This window comes from Limulus polyphemus, unplaced genomic scaffold (genome assembly GCF_000517525.1).
Source record: "Limulus polyphemus unplaced genomic scaffold, Limulus_polyphemus-2.1.2 Scaffold983, whole genome shotgun sequence".
NCBI classification, from domain to species: Eukaryota; Metazoa; Arthropoda; class Merostomata; order Xiphosura; family Limulidae; genus Limulus; species Limulus polyphemus.
In genome coordinates this window covers 284,371-300,465 of record NW_013666593.1, presented here as the reverse complement: position 1 = coordinate 300,465, position 16,095 = coordinate 284,371, and the positions used below count along the sequence as shown (strand labels likewise).

The 16,095-nt window shown below is 30.9% G+C and overlaps 2 protein-coding genes across 12 annotated transcripts in view; one reads left to right on the top strand and one right to left on the bottom strand.

Moving 5' to 3' along the window:
- The window catches only part of LOC106461548 (protein phosphatase PTC7 homolog), a 66,182-nt gene extending 59,533 nt beyond the window's left edge, over nt 1–6,649 (top strand). Inside the window, exons 6-8 of one of the 2 annotated variants that reach the window (XM_022388539.1) lie at nt 1,663–1,755; nt 5,321–5,443; nt 6,518–6,649. In XM_022388539.1, the coding sequence (XP_022244247.1) occupies nt 1,663–1,755; nt 5,321–5,409 (182 nt within the window). In that variant the 3' untranslated portion in view covers nt 5,410–5,443; nt 6,518–6,649. Of the gene's footprint in view, nt 1–1,662; nt 1,756–5,320; nt 6,365–6,517 lie in introns of those variants that run through there. The other variant, XM_013921383.2, reaches the window with a different exon arrangement.
- The window catches only part of LOC106461546 (cell cycle checkpoint control protein RAD9A-like), a 93,032-nt gene continuing 83,295 nt past the window's right edge, over nt 6,359–16,095 (bottom strand). For all 10 annotated transcript variants that reach the window (XM_022388535.1, XM_013921380.2, XM_022388533.1 and 7 more), the window contains exons 10-12: nt 8,292–8,450; nt 7,035–7,173; nt 6,359–6,599 (exon numbers count right to left, since the gene is read on the bottom strand). In XM_022388535.1, coding sequence (XP_022244243.1) covers nt 6,495–6,599; nt 7,035–7,173; nt 8,292–8,450 — 403 coding nt within the window. In that variant the 3' untranslated portion in view covers nt 6,359–6,494. The remainder of the gene's footprint in view (nt 6,600–7,034; nt 7,174–8,291; nt 8,451–16,095) is intronic.

Genomic DNA, 16,095 nt, shown 5'->3' with positions numbered 1-16,095 from the left:
TCCGAGATCTCTATTTTACAATGTTTCACGTCAAAACAACGTACAACTCGCATCCTACATATACCAAACAAAATGGGGGGGGGGAGGTTCAAATTCAGAAATTTAGTATGGTCAATATGGAATCCAGCTTTGCGTGGCTTAATTTTGATATTAAGGGCACCTTGCTGTAGAGGCAGTTGGATGCAGTCAGAAGGATGCCCTTAATGTCGAAGTTCTACTGTATCTTTTTGTACATCTTCCACAACAGTGTTCATTTTCTACAGATTCAGAAAATATCCACCCCTTTTATTTTTTACTATCTTGATGTTCTCATTGCACTGTTGTCAAATTGCAGAACACCATTCTTGGGATAGCTTGGTCTCCTAAGTGCCCACTGATTTGGCCGGTTTTGTGACTTATTGTCCTTTTGAGATATGTATATTGAGAGGGTTAAAGCCCCAGAAGTACGTCCACTCATAATATTTGACTATGCTGCTCTCCTAAGTACCCTCCATTACAGAAGCAGGACATAGTATTTCTCCTACTTGTTTCCCCACCACCCGTGTTCCGGTTGGTGACTCCAAAAGTAAACACATTACCATTCTAACTGACCTTTCTTGTATAAGCTGAAGGGTGTCTAGGGTTAGGAGAAACCATGCAGAGAAGAATGTTTTCCATCTCTTTGTTCATAGGTCGTTATACAAGTTTTGTCCATACCACCCATTCTCACTTGAATCCAGTTTTTCAAATTTTTGGGGTTCTGGATTTTAGTTGGACTTTGCTTGAATATACCTTCATTGAAATCTAAGTTATTACATCCCTGCCTTGTAACCTATATTTTCTAATAATCTTAATCTCTGTGGTTCTCAACTCATTTTCAGTCTGGGTATTCATATTTCAGTGTTTCAGAGGTAAATCTCCCTGATTTGAATTTTACATTTTTGTGATTAAAAAGAGTTTCAAACAGTTACATACTTTTGAAATACATTTCTGTCTGCCTTCCTACAACTAAAGGGATATGTTGTTTTTCATCATAATTGTAACTTGCCAATCTGAATTATGGTAGGAGTGCAGAGCTTACATAAGATCTGATGCATGTGGAATAAGTTGTGTGGAAGATTATGTTTAGGTTGATGTATATGGTAGGAGTTCCAAGCTTACATAAGATCTAATGCATGTGGAATAAGTTGTGTGGAAGAGTGGAGAATTATGTTTAGGTTGATGTATGTGGTAGGAGTTCCAAGCTTACATAAGATCTAATGCATGTGGAATAAGTTGTGTGGAAGAGTGGAGAATTATGTTTAAGTTGATGTATGTGGTAGGAGTTCCAAGCTTACATAAGATCTAATGCATGTGGAATAAGTTGTGTGGAAGAGTGGAGAATTATGTTTGGGTTGATGTATGTTCTGCCTTGCCACAAAGACATTCAGGACTTTGAATTGCATAGTTGTTGACAGCATTAGAGCAATACAAGGAAAGTCTTTCATTATTTCAGATGTATGTATCTGTTTTAAAATTCATCTTGATCCTAAAAATATTAAAATTAATACTACTGATTAGATTAACACTTCACACTAGTTAGTTAAAAAATTATTTTGGCAGAAAAATGCAAGATTATTACAGGGTGAGTATTTTGATTTTAAGAGCATTACATTATATGATACTTTATTGTTTGCTTTGTAGGTGGTAAACCTGATGATATCACCATACTGCTGGCATCTGTAGGTGGAAGAAACAACTTGGACCTCCAAACTGTTGTAGCCCAAAGCAGCACAGGTTACACAGATTATGGATGACAAATAGCATAGCTTATGTCTTTTAAGCTTGGGGAACATACTTTGTTCCCTTAGTGTATGGACAGTGTGCAATACACAACCTCATAGCCAATATATTTTAGTACGAGTGGTCTTTCAGCATAGAGCTAACAAGATGAGATACACAGGCTTTGACATTTAGTTATTTACTGCATCAACTTGTAGCTATCCATTCTCATCTAAAAATATTTTTTCTTTTATAATCACTGCTTTCACTCTACAGTTAGTAGCACAGAAGGTTATTTTTGGGTTCACATCTCTTGAAGAAGAAACTGGTATGCTAAATTATATAGTGTTCTTGTGATTTCCCAATAAATTACTAAAATGGTGCATTTGGATTCTTTATCTATGTTCTTTCAGTTTTCTGATTTTTAAAGGGCAGAAAGATGTGATCTATACACTTAATGAATGAAGGGAACAGTGTTTCATGAAGTAATTTGCCTGAAAGAAAACCAAAAATTCCATTTGAGTAACCTCATTGATTTACTATTAATAATGGCCTATTAAGAAGGAAGTTTAATATTCTGTTGTTGAATTTTTCTTAATATACTTTCAAGAAAAGATAACACTTGTTTTAAGTCAGTATTATCCAATTCTTTTGTTAGAAACTTGCAAGTGATAAACCATGTGTTTATGTGGAATTGAAAGTCTTCTGATATATGCACGTATATAAAATACATAAGGAATGCTCGGGGCTCTGGCTAATGCGGTTTTTTATTTCTAGACTAGACTAACCTGAAAAAAAAAAGTATGATCATTGGAAAGTGTTCAGAGATTAGCAAACCTTTTAACTTCAACATGATTTTGTACTTAAATAACAAGAGAGGCTGAAAAAGTGTATAATCTATATTCAAGTTACTTTAATACAAAACAGATAGAATCATTAAGTAATTAAATTATAATCACAAGAGCACTTTTAAAAAGTAAACCTTTCTTCATTGAGAGTAAACTATTCATATGGGTCAATCGGTGATAAGGGCTCAAAATTAAGTGTTTGTTTCAATAATAGTAATACTTTCTCAATGTTAGAGTTGCTTCTCAGTCAACAGCAAACCAATTTTATAATATTGACACCCTAACAGTCGTTATTCATGAAAACTGTGATGTATGACACCTAGACCACCACTATCTGTCATATCCTAGCCAGCCTTATGAACTCTGGCATTAGGCGAAGAGCCTTGTCAGTGCTAAATATGGCAGATGTAGTGTGGTTGACATATTAGATATTTTCCTTTACTTTTACTCACGGGTTCTTAGAATTAATACAAGAATTAAGAAATTGGTTTGCTGTTGGCTGAGGAAGCAACTCTAATGTTAAGAAAATGCTACCACTATTGAAATAAACATTTAATCTTGAGCTCTTGCCTCTATTTTATTATCTATCAATCCTTATATTAACACATCTTTCTATCCAACTATTACCTGAATACTTTACCAGACATTAATAAACTGAAGGTTGATAGAAAGCTGTGCTGGTACAAGAATTAATAAGTTTGAAGATACACTATTTTCTATGTAGAGTATATGTAAGAGCAAACTGAGTAAAACAATTTATTGTTCAAGAAAACTGACATTAGTAGAAACTAGTAGTGAAGGAAATGTGTAGGAGTCGATAATTTCTCCCACTTCGTGAAACCAGGTCAATACTACCTCAAGACACTCGGCTGTAGTAGAAACAAATATTGGATATATGTGACCGTTAGCTTATATTCAAAGTATGAAATCTTTAGATACAAAATACTGTTATTGCAATTGGTTGGAACTTACACTAGTCAACAAACATTATGACAACTTTTTTAGTTGTATATTTGTTCTGTTCACTGCTGGAGAAATTTTGTAGTTGGTCTAGCTCTCTATGTTTTTAGTAGAAATTGGAAATTTTAGGGGTGTCCATCATGTACTGGAAATTTTTTCATTATTAGGTTTTAAATGTGATAGCTCTTTATTACTAAGACCACAAAGAGGATTTTTTTGTATTGTTTCATTATTTATAATTTGTCAATACTTTTATATTGAATTCTTGCTAAGTTGTTTTTACTGTGGTACAAACTGAAGTACTTTTGTTTGTTCAAAGTTTATGACTTTAGACTTCAACTAAAACAAGATTTTATTTTACAAAGTTTTGTATTTTTCAAATATATTGGGCCCATTGATGATAATTCATAAATGAAACTTTGAGGAACAAAGTCTTGTTGTATGTGAAATTTAATGTTGTAAGTTTGTTTTAACAAGAGAATTTTTTAAAATACAAAATTGGATATTTTCATATAGAAAGAGTAAAAGATAGTATTCCATTTCTGTATAAACAGATATTTCTAAGGTCTAAGTTACAGTAGGTTTTTGTTAGTTATTTAAATATAAGAAAAGTATTAGCTGCAGCCAATCTTTTAGTGCCAATTGTCGTGTGGAGTAATCTAGTTAATAAACCACTTCAGAGTATTTGTTATACTTATATCATTACATACACAGTTTCTGAAACCTTATGTTCAGTTAAAATATAAATCTTTCAATTCGTTATACATTTTACTGCAATTATATAATATTAATAGTCAGCTCGGATTAAAAAAAAAGAAGTGTGATAATCTAGCATAGCTTTATTTAAATATACGTATTACATTCAATAAACTTTTGCTGTAGAAATGTTTAAACATGGATTGGAGTGTATACTCTTACCTAAACAACTGAGCATTTGTAATTTCAATATACTAGGTAAATAGATGAAAAAGCTTTAATAGACATAAAATATGCTACTCCACCTCACATAGATTTACTGTAAAGTTGTTTGTTTTTCAAAGAAGGTTTTATCCCCCCCCCCATCTTTTTTTTTTTTCTAGTTTCATGTGTATCTACAATCTGCTACAAATACCATTATGAGGCACAGTTTTCTTTCAATGATTGGTATTTTATATTCTATGAGATCAAAGGGTTAAAAATCAGTCTGTCTTCAAATTGTAGCTGTTTATTTCTTGTTAATTGGAACTTTTAAAATGAGCATTATTTTTTTTCTTTCTATCCATTATAAACCTGAAAAGTTAAATGCAGTAATTAGAATTTTAGAATTCTGAGATTTGATGAAGTAATGTGTAATTCAAATGATATTGCTCCTTTCAGGACACTATTAAACATTTGAAACCAATTTCACCTGCATTAAATATTTAATATTGGCCTTAGGCTTATAAGAAGTGATAGTTAACAATCACTTGAGTAATATATAAAGTTACAACAATGTTTTTTAAATATCTATTAAATTAAGTATATGCAATATAAAAAAACAAAACAGTAGCTAATAATATAATATATAACAGATACTCATAAATAATGTATTTCAAAACATTCTAAATAATGAAGGTTGAATAGTGTATACTGATTATTTTTCACAACTTTTAACATACTTGGACTACAGTTATAATTCTTATTTAATAGTTAAAATGTCATAGCTGACTAGACGTGTTTAATTTACTTGTATCAACACACGCTTTTGCATTCTAACAAAGTGTTCATGGAGACTTGTGTTTTTGGTGTTGCAGTGATTTTAAAACCTGTCGTTGTTGCATCCAGTCACAGTGAATTGAATCATCTTGTTAAAAGCTGGACCTATGAAGATGAAGTGCAATGATTTTAATACCAACACTTGTTTGCTTATGTTTCAAGTAAAGTAACCTAATATTACCATACAATTATGATAGTTTACATAAACTGAATTAATGCTTGTTAAAAACATACAGAATTTAAATTTTATTGAGGTTTGATGATCTGTGCTAGAAATTGTAATAATTTTAATAGCAGTATTTAAAAGCAAGCTTGCCATTTATAACTTTTGCCATTTATGTAACCAAAGTTCTTAGCTATGTTGTAGAACATAGATACTTATTATGGTAAAGTTAAAAACAGGACCCATTTTAGTAGAGAAATGTGAAATTCATGTCTAAAGCACTTGTTTTGTCAGTTTCATTTCATCTGTTAAAGTTAAGAACTGAAAATGTAATTATATTATTTGTAGAGTAGATTATATAAATATATGTTACAGGAAAGAAGTAAACATTATACAAATAAAATGGTTTTATTTATGCAAGGGTAAGATGCAACTTTTAGCTTATAAATACATTTATTTCACATTTTGCATTTAATAAAATGGTTTCACTTCAGTAGAACTGAATAAAAACCCTATAACCTGAGTGCTTTCAAAAGGTGGACCTTTCTTCTTCAGGGGCAAACTTCAGTATATATCTTTTGTTCAAATTCACCCTTAATCAATATGTGAAAAAATGTTTTCAGTTCTAGAGTGGACTTGTTTGCTAACTAAATATTATATTAAATGTTGAAATGAGTGACTTCCTATGCTGAGAATAATTAATTTGATACAATGAGTCTGTGGAACATTTGAGGGTTTTCAAATATGAAGCTAGGTCTTCTCAACTACCCATGTAATCTAGAGGGAAAGCAGTAGAAAGAGTGTACTGTAGAAATGGTTGTGTATTTAATACTTTTTTCTTTGGAATTGAAGCAGTTTGTTCACAGGAGAAGTATATATTACTTTTCCACTAGATTAATAAATTCTTAGGTCATTACATGTTACCTTTATTTATTTTTCTGCATAACAAATACATAAATTATTCAAATATTACAATGTATGGCTAATTTATTAAAGAAATAAAATTATAAACAACATCTATTTGCAAAATAACCTCCATTCCACAGTTATCAACTCTCTTCTTCATCTGTAGCCTCTGCTAAAACTTCATCAGGATCGGGAGCCATGGAAGTGAACTGGCTCGGTTGTGACAGTCCCAAAAACATAGAGCAAAACTGGAAGACAACAAACATTTGAAAGAAATTAGGATTTTAAACATGTTACTGAAAAACTCCATTTACAAGTTCTATGCAAAGATGTGTTCATCGTTGCTGATGAAGTACCTTGTAACAAATTTTCTTATATCAATTATTTATAAATTGAAATGATTAATCAAGAAGAATTTACTCTAGTACAAAAAACAATCCCCAAAACTTTAGCCACAGTAAAGTTTTACTTGTTTATAACAGATAGCCTCATTAAAATATTCAAACAAAAGTTGATATCATAATGCTCTTTTTTTTTCTGCTTTATCATGTCCCACAATGTGAGTGGGAGAGAGCTTTGTAAAAACTTATGATGTACAATTCTGTGAAGATTTAACTTTGACACTAGTATTTGTTCAGTGAAGCTGCAATTTAAAGTTCATTATGTATAAATATTGAACCTACTCTTTTGCTTGGTGGTGTTCCAGGAACTACATATTCCTCCATTTCTTTATGTTCCATTGAAGGTGAAGTACTTGTAAGTGGTAAGTGTAGTGCTTGCTTTGACACAACTTCTTGTGCATGCTTATTGTTCAGTGATTTTCTAATAAACAAAGGATGATATATGCACAAACAGTTAACAAAGATTAGTAAAGCAGGTCTAAATATTCTCTTGAATAATATATAATTAAAGTAATTTCTAAGCTAAATTTTGTCCACAATTAAAACAATGTTATAATTCTAGAGAAGATGTAAAACTATCTGTAAAATATTGATTACACTATAAAAGTAATGTCAATTAAGTATATTGATTTGAAATGGTAATCTTTGCATCTCTTTCTCTGTAATGCAACTTTGTCAGTTTATAACATACATAACATGATAGACAATTTAATATCAATTAAAAGTACAATGAGTATTTGACATGAAATATTAAGTTCAGCACATTGGCCTCAATTTAATTTTTGTTAGGTAGTCATACCTTTCATTGAATCCTTGCAAGCTCTTGGGTTTAAAAAATATCCTTACTTCTCATTGATTTTGGTGATTAAATGATTCTTTTTATTCTAATAAAATTTCAAATTTATGTATGATTTAATAGTGAAGAGAACAATAATTCAGTGAAAAGTAACTCTAAGTTACAGTTCGCACATTTTTTATCCTAGCTATGTGCTACTATATTTATTGTAAAGTGAGTAGTAATAAAAGTCATCAGTAAAATAGGCCCATTAACTTTTTGTAGTTATATATTCTTCTGCAAAGAAACCAAATGAAAATTTGTTTTTTAAATGGTGACTTTGACCTTTCCGCATTTAACCTCCAAATCAATAGGGTTGTTATATGTATAGTAGAAGGGACAATAAACTATCATGTTACCGTGTTGTGCCTTAATACAGAAATGTATAATTTGATCAACCTTTACAATATTTCCTTCTAGAGCCTACAGGCTACTTATCTGGACTCTTTTAAAGAAATAAAGTGAACGACTGTGTTGAGAACTATAACATATATCCTAATATAGAGGGGGCTACATGGAAATAAATAACCATACGAATCCATAAAACAGTTTGTGGTATGCTTTCAAAAATGATTAAGATGTCCATAGATCTCAAAAATTCTAAAAATACAGTGATACTAATACTTCTGTAATGAGTACTGAAAATTATCCTAATATGTTAGAAACAATATTAGGGAACTATTTTCAAAATGAACAATTCCTACCTTGGCCTACTAACAACAACACTAGTGGGCTTATTGATGTTTCTCTGAGGAGATGAAGAACCAGATGATGATAACTGTCCCTTATTATGATCAGCAAGAGTGGCCAGTACAAAATCAGCTTCTAAGTCTGGTTCAATTTTTACACTGAAGATTATAGGTCTGATAAAGAAATAAGTTAAAAATGAGTTCACTTTCAATGATTCTTACAAAGAATTCCATGATATAATATTGTGGCACAGAAGTATTTACAAAGAATTACTTAAAACACTCCCTTAAATATGTTTTAATGGCAGAACTATCCAATTGAAAGTTGCTAATGTGCATTAGAAGTACTAAAATAAAAAAGTTCATTAACTGTCATATTTCAGAAATTTGAAAGTATTTACACTGGGAAATTTTAAAAGTGACAAAAAACATAGTAAAAGCGTGCATGTATAATATAAAAATGAATATAGTGTCTGGAACTAAATACTTCATGTGAATTTTGAAGTATAAGGAAAAAATTTGTCTTTCCTCCAAACCACAAAGTCAGCAGTGGATAATAAGGAAGAAAAATGAAAATAGCAATAATTCCAGGTTTTGATTTTCATTTCTTTTTTTTGATAAACAAAAAATATTAATGTTCTCAAATTTAATTCACATTAAAGTACACAGATTCTGAAGAAATCAAAACTACAAAGCCTGAATTAGTCAAGTCAAAATACAATTCAAAAGATCAGTTTGCACATTTTACAGCTTCAAGACAAATGACAGATACCTGTATTTTTCAATTATGAACTTGTATGATGTAATTTAGTGTTGAATGAAAAGTAGTGGCAAACAACAAAGTGTAGTTGAAATGCTATTTGAAAAGTTTTTTTTTTTATTTAAAGCAATTTGATTTATTGTGGTGTTATATCACCAACATATCATTACTGAAAATGGAATGCTTTGCCAACTAAATTGCTTTACATCCTCAGGTTTGTTGTCTCATAAACAAGTATTTTTTTCTACTGCTTTGTACCAAATAAATTCCTTAAAATTTCTATATTAAAAGAAAACTTAAAATGAATTATTTAAAGCTTTAATAAAAGAATCAATTTTAGAACACCAACATATTATCATCATATTTTAATACTTTGTGATGCAGTAGGCTATTAATGATACCCATTTCTTGCTGTGAAATACGTGTGTATAATGCAGTACATTGGTATATTCATAATATTGAACTGGCAGTTATTCATACTTTGAAATATTAATTTTCTCTATTGCACAAATAATAATTTGGAAGGTTTTTGGTATGATTTTCGAGCCCTTTGATACAGAAGGGAGGGGAAAAGATCTGAGTCACAAACCAAGAGTTATAGCTCAAGGTTATAATATAGGAACAGTTGCAGTTGTACTTTTTTAATGCAATCTTAAGAAAAGTATACACTATACCTTTTAGACTACCTCTGCATTTTCACAGAAATGTTATAATATCAAGATATTTGAATAAAACGAATATGTTTCTTATAAATGAACCAGACTTTAAGTAGGTTTTCTTAACTATAAAGGGCCATAGTTTTGTTTCTGGACACAAAAGAGAAGTCATAGAGATTAAAGGCAGAACAGTGAGGTTTCTAAAAATATTATCTAGTTAATTTATACTGGAACAAAGAACATAAATATTAATCAGAACATTTATATGGTTGAAAATAATTGGCAGGGAGTGGTGTCTCTGACTATAGTGTCTTATCTCCTACTTACACTATACTCAAGCTGCCAGTTGTATGTTATTTAACTTGTGATGTATCCAGCTGCAATGTCTTGACATCTAGTTTGATCATAATCAATTATAATGGTGGAAAGCTCACTGAAGTCATAGATGGATCACAATTTATTGTTAGTCAACAAAATTGTTTATAAAAAAAAGTGGCAGTGACTGAATAAAGATTTTTAAGAAAAAGAGAGATAATTTACAGAACAAATGAATATACTATTTTAAACTTCTTTAGATGACAAAATATATGAAGATTCACAAAAGATAATTACAAAAGTGATGGAGGATTATTTGTCATTTTCTTTTCTGTATATAGAAATGACTTGTAAGAACTTACATTTAGACATGAAGCACTGATTAACCCTTTACAGTTCAGTATTTTGTGTTTTTAATGTAGACACATGACAACATTGATTTTTAAAAAATCTGACTCCCCCTTAGAAACATCTACAAAATAAAACTATTACTGAAATGTTCAGGTTCACAATTTTATTTTAATTTTATTAATATCCGAGTTGCATAAATTATTTAAAAGAAAAGTGAAAACTTTTAACACTAGCTGTTTTATAACTTCTAAAGGTAGCAAAGTTATAAATATATTGAGTGAAAGCCTAGATTTTTTCTTACAATCTATTTGCTCTAGAGCTTCTTCTTTATATCTTATGTTAGAAGCCTCTTTTTTGTCATATACCCTCCAATTATACCATGGTTTGAGTTTATGTGTTATCTAAAGGAAATAAATCCATCTTACTTGTTCCCTGCTTATTTATTTTATTCATAATTTGAAACTAATGAAGTGTTAAATTAGACTTTGCTAAGATAGACCAATTTAAACATGTGTCCGAGGTCAAAAGGTTTGAATATGTATTCTGACTCATAAAATGGTGTAGAATAAGAAAATCAATTTCTTGGTGGCACCAGTAGGTGAAATATGTTATGGTTTATGCCAAGGTAAAAAAAAAAATGTCAAAAAATTGGGATTTGGACCCAAGAAACCATTATGAGTTGGTGTATGATACTCCTTTTGGCCTTACTTTGATGAAAATAGATGGTGTAATCAGGAAATAATAACATATGGCATTTTGGTTGGATAACCCAGTCTAAAAATGAAAAATATCCAAAAATACTGCAGTATTCCATTAAATTTTATAAAAATTTCATCTGAAAGATTTAAAAATGGGTTTAATAGCTGTCTATATGCAATTTTGGCTAAACATATTTTGTAAAAAATCATAACTGTTATGCATCATGATGTTGCTTCTGTGGAGTCCAAAAATGTTAAATTTCACCAAGACAAAAATTGGCCATTTTTACATCAAAAGTCATCCGATAGAGGTCTTGTAAGTTTGTACAGCAAAAGCTGCACAAAATGTTAATTTATCTTATTTCATAAAAAAAAACAAAAAAATACAAACAGCATATTAAGTAATTAATCAAATTTACTGTATTACAACAATTACATAACATGCACTATGATGGAGAGGCATGCAGCAAACTTACAGTAAAATGCATTACTTTGATCACTGAAATATCTATGATGGTTACACACATTATTGGCATCAATGACAATTTACTAATTGTGAATTGTAGAGGTATACGTCAAATACATGTATCAATGGATTATCATACATTTTACAAATATTGTCTATACAGTGTTTACAACCATATACGCATATTCAAAGCCTGAAACTACCAGTTGCTGATTCAAGTCAAAATATCAATGAACCAGTATACAATAGAAATTTACATTAAACATTTTCAATCTACAAAGAATTGGTTGATAAACTCTGTTTTACTTAATATGATGCATGGTATATCAATCTTCATCACTGTCAGACTCATCAGAAGAAGAATTATAAACTGTACTTTCCACATATTGTTTGCCAGTCATATCACTATCTATGCTGGTACCTGCTTTCCTGTAAACCAGGTTAGGAAAAATTGTCATCCTGGAGTCTCCATTCATGATGCTGAGGATTCCATGGTATGAGGTTGCCTGTTTATATATGTTAGCGACAAAGTTCGCTCTTTTAATTTTCTGTTCAAGCACAGGTTTTAATGGTGGAAACATGACTGGGTCACATCCCCTCGTATTTTCAAAGGGCTTGGAAGATTGTTTTGGTGCAAAATGGTCAAGGAATATGTGGTAATGGGTTGAATCTACAGATATGAGTTTGTTTGCCATACATATGGCAAACAAATGACTCAATGTCCTGCTGAATCTCTGCATCAAGGATTTGTGATTCACCTAGTTTGCAAAATGCTGAGGTGAAGACTAACAGTTGCACCTTTCCTTTCTTAAAAAAGGCTGCAGTGTAGTCTGATTCTGTGAAGGTATGAAGACCTGTTAATGCAGCACACATTTTAGGACCTATATGACAAGCTACTGCAAACACATTGATGTACTGCCTAGTATTTCAGAGAAAACTTTGACACAAGATAATCACTATGATGTCAACATCATCACAGCAAACAACACTGCAATTTTTTGAGTGCCACACAAGCCATGTGTCAGCTTCAAAGTCGTCACACACTAACTCAGGTATTTGTGTTTGTACTACTGTGCTGTTGTTGATAGCTTCATAAAGCCAGGCCTTGTCCTAAAAGCCAACATAAGGTTGGCAACAAATTAACAGGGGACTGTATAAAGGCCTCTGTTATACTTTTAATGAGAAGAGATTTAATGCTTTTTCAAAGCCTAGAGATGTAGCTGGATATTTTTCATTTTTAGACTGGGTTATCCAACCAAAATGCCATATTTTATTATTTACTGATTACACCATCTATTTTCATCAAAGTAAGGCCAAAAGAAGTATCATACACCAATTCATAATGGTTTCTTGGGTCCAAATCCCAATTTTTTGACATTTTTTTTTTACCTTGGCATAAACCATAACATGCTTCACCCACTGCTGCCACCAAGAAATGGATTTTCTTATTCTACACCATTTTATGAGTCAGAATACATATTCAAACCTTTTGACCTAAGGCACATGATTAAATTGGTCTTGGCTCCTGGACTATGGTGTAAGCTTAAAGATATGAAACAACTGTCCATAGTTTATAAAATAAGTTAAGTTGTATGAATCAGAATAAGATAAAATAAAATAATCACTATCAATTTACATTAGTTTTAGTACAAAGTAACATTTTATTTAACACTCTTGCTAAGGGTAGGTCATGATTTTTTACAGAGTTACATTCAAAAGTTAACTAGACTACATTATATGAATGTATATGAATAAATTTGGCATCAAGATTCTATTAACAAAGCAAATTTTAATATTATACAAGTTTAAGTTCTTAGTCGATCTCCCCTAGCATGAGAATCATTACATTTTTTCTTTAGGTCTTCCCCTTCTCAAGTTTATTTACCATTTCTCTCTAAAGTACGGAATTTAATGTAAATTACTCATTATAATATAGATATTATTGAGGCAAAGTCTAATTTTTATAGCCCTCAATATTATTTGTTTATGGAGTCATAAACTAGAAAATCAGACCCACTTGCCACACCCACCCATCAAATCTCTTTCACAAACTGCTAAGAATTTTTTTTCTGAACTTTTATAATATATATATATATATATATGGTTTATAACCATTATAAAGGCAAAGTTTTGATCTATTGAATGATGTATAATGCTACACTATTTCCAGTATAGAGTACTGCCAATTTTATTTTCAGTTTGAAAGCTTATCTTGAGGTGTTCAATTTGTGCAGAAAAGGGAATTAATTTAAGCCCCTCTTGTTCTGGTTAGAAAACCAATTAAACTATAATAGTTATAGGACATTGTTTGTTTTGTGCATGTTATTATTCTGTGTTCTTAGGTGCATTATTTAAGTAAATAAAAGATATTTATTGTACTAGAACCATCATTGTAAAAAAAGTAACTTTAAATTTCAACTGACAGAAAAAAAATATACAGTTTCTACTGTATATTCTTTATTTACAGATATAAGAATAATTAAAATGTAAAAATTATAACTTATCAGGAAAAATAATAATTATAATAAAAATTCTTCACAAAGTACGCTTATAAATCAGCTTACATTTGATACAGTAATGCGAGCTATGCATTTACTGAGTGATTTAAAACTTGTGTAGTGGGATTATTAATTAGATGTGTTTCAAAGGGTAATAAAATAAAATAAAGTATAAATAGATGTAGACTGTAACAAGCCTTAAGCTACTTAGAATAAACCACTGTAGTTTTCTGTTACAATATGCAGTCATTTTAGAAAGAAAAATAGTAATTTAGATTTATTTTGTATTCTTCTATGGTGGTTAAATGGTCAATCAAATCGACCAAGTTCATATAGTTAGGGTAGAGAAAATAACAGATAAAATATAAAGTGTTACTGAAAAAAAGAAGTTTGATATTTAGGGGGTTTTAGAGGTTATGCAAATGAAATTTGAGGATTTTGAGAAGAAGTACTTTTAATCTTAACATGAAATCACTTTGTGCTTGTACCAGTCAACACTGATTCCATATATACACAGGTAAAAATACTTAATTAATGAATATGATTTTTTGTGTATCAAAGACTTGCAATGGTTATTGAAAGCTTGTCAAATTTTGTGAAGATATGCAAAACACATTAAAAGTTATAGTATAGAAACTGATTGTTACTTTGTGGTTACATTGTCAGTCACATTGACCGACCCCATATAGAAAGAGTTAAGTAATTCTTTGAACAAACTGGGCTAATGTATGTAATCACAGTGCTTCTAATTGTGTTATTCATAGGCTAATGCATGACATCACAGTACCTTTGATTGTAATAATGGCTGGAGATGGCTTAAATGGGTAATGAAGAAAACTTTAATATAAGTTTAACATAACAGCAAATGTACAACGTTTCGACAAGGTTTTGTCATCATCAGGTACCTTCTTATTGTGTGTAGACTTCTTTTCTTGATTCAACAATGAGTTGTCTTGGTTGATAGCACGTTGTATATTGCCGTAATCATCTGGTTTGAGGTAGCAGGCTAGTTGGTGGTATAATTTCTGTTTGAATTTTTGTAAATAGTCCAGTTCTTGATATTTGGAATTCAGGGTTGCTTTTAGGAGTTTTTTCTGCATGTTTTGGATAATGCCTGAAAACTGGTTTAAGTTTTTCGATAACTTGACCTTCACAAATTTAGGAATTAGCTTTTCAGAGCGGCACTGTCTTAGGAAGGAAATATCGTTTCTCTTTTTGATGATTTTTATATTCAGGTTACGTAGTTCGAAGATAGTTTCATGGTATGATTGGTTTATGGTAGTGGATTGGTGAGAGAACATACTTAAAAGGTTATACATGGAATAACAAAGATAAACGTTTAGACTTACACAACCTCGATTAATCGCCGTGATGAATTCAAATTCGATGACAAGGAACCCACTTTGAGACGAATAATGGTACCTGATGATGACAAAACCTTGTCGAAACGTTATACATTTGCTGTTATGTTAAACTTATATTAAAGTTTTTCTTCATTACCCATTTAAGCCGTCTCCAGCCATTATTAGTCTCAAAGTGGGTTCCTCGTCATCGAATTTGAATTCATCACGGCGATTAATCGAGGTTGTGTAAGTCTAAACGTTTATCTTTGTTATTCCATGTATAACCTTTTAAGTATGTTCTCTCATCAATCCACTATCATAAACCAATCATACCGTGAAACTATCTCCAAACTACGTAACCTGAATATAAAAATCATCAAAAAGAGAAACGATATTTCCTTCCTAAGACAGTGCTGCTCTGAAAAGCTAATTCCTAAATTTGTACCTGATGATGACAAAACCTTGTCGAAACGTTGTACATTTGCTGTTATGTTAAACTTATATTAAAATTTTTCTTCATTACCCATTTAAGCCGTCTCCAGCCATTATTAGTCTCAAAGTGGGTTCCTCGTCATCGAATTTGAATTCATCACGGCGATTAATCGAGGTTGTGTAAGTCTAAACGTTTATCTTTGTTATTCCATGTATAACTTTTTAAGCATGTTCTCTCACCAATCCACTACCATAAACCAATCATACCGTGAAACTATCTCCAAACTACGTAACCTGAAT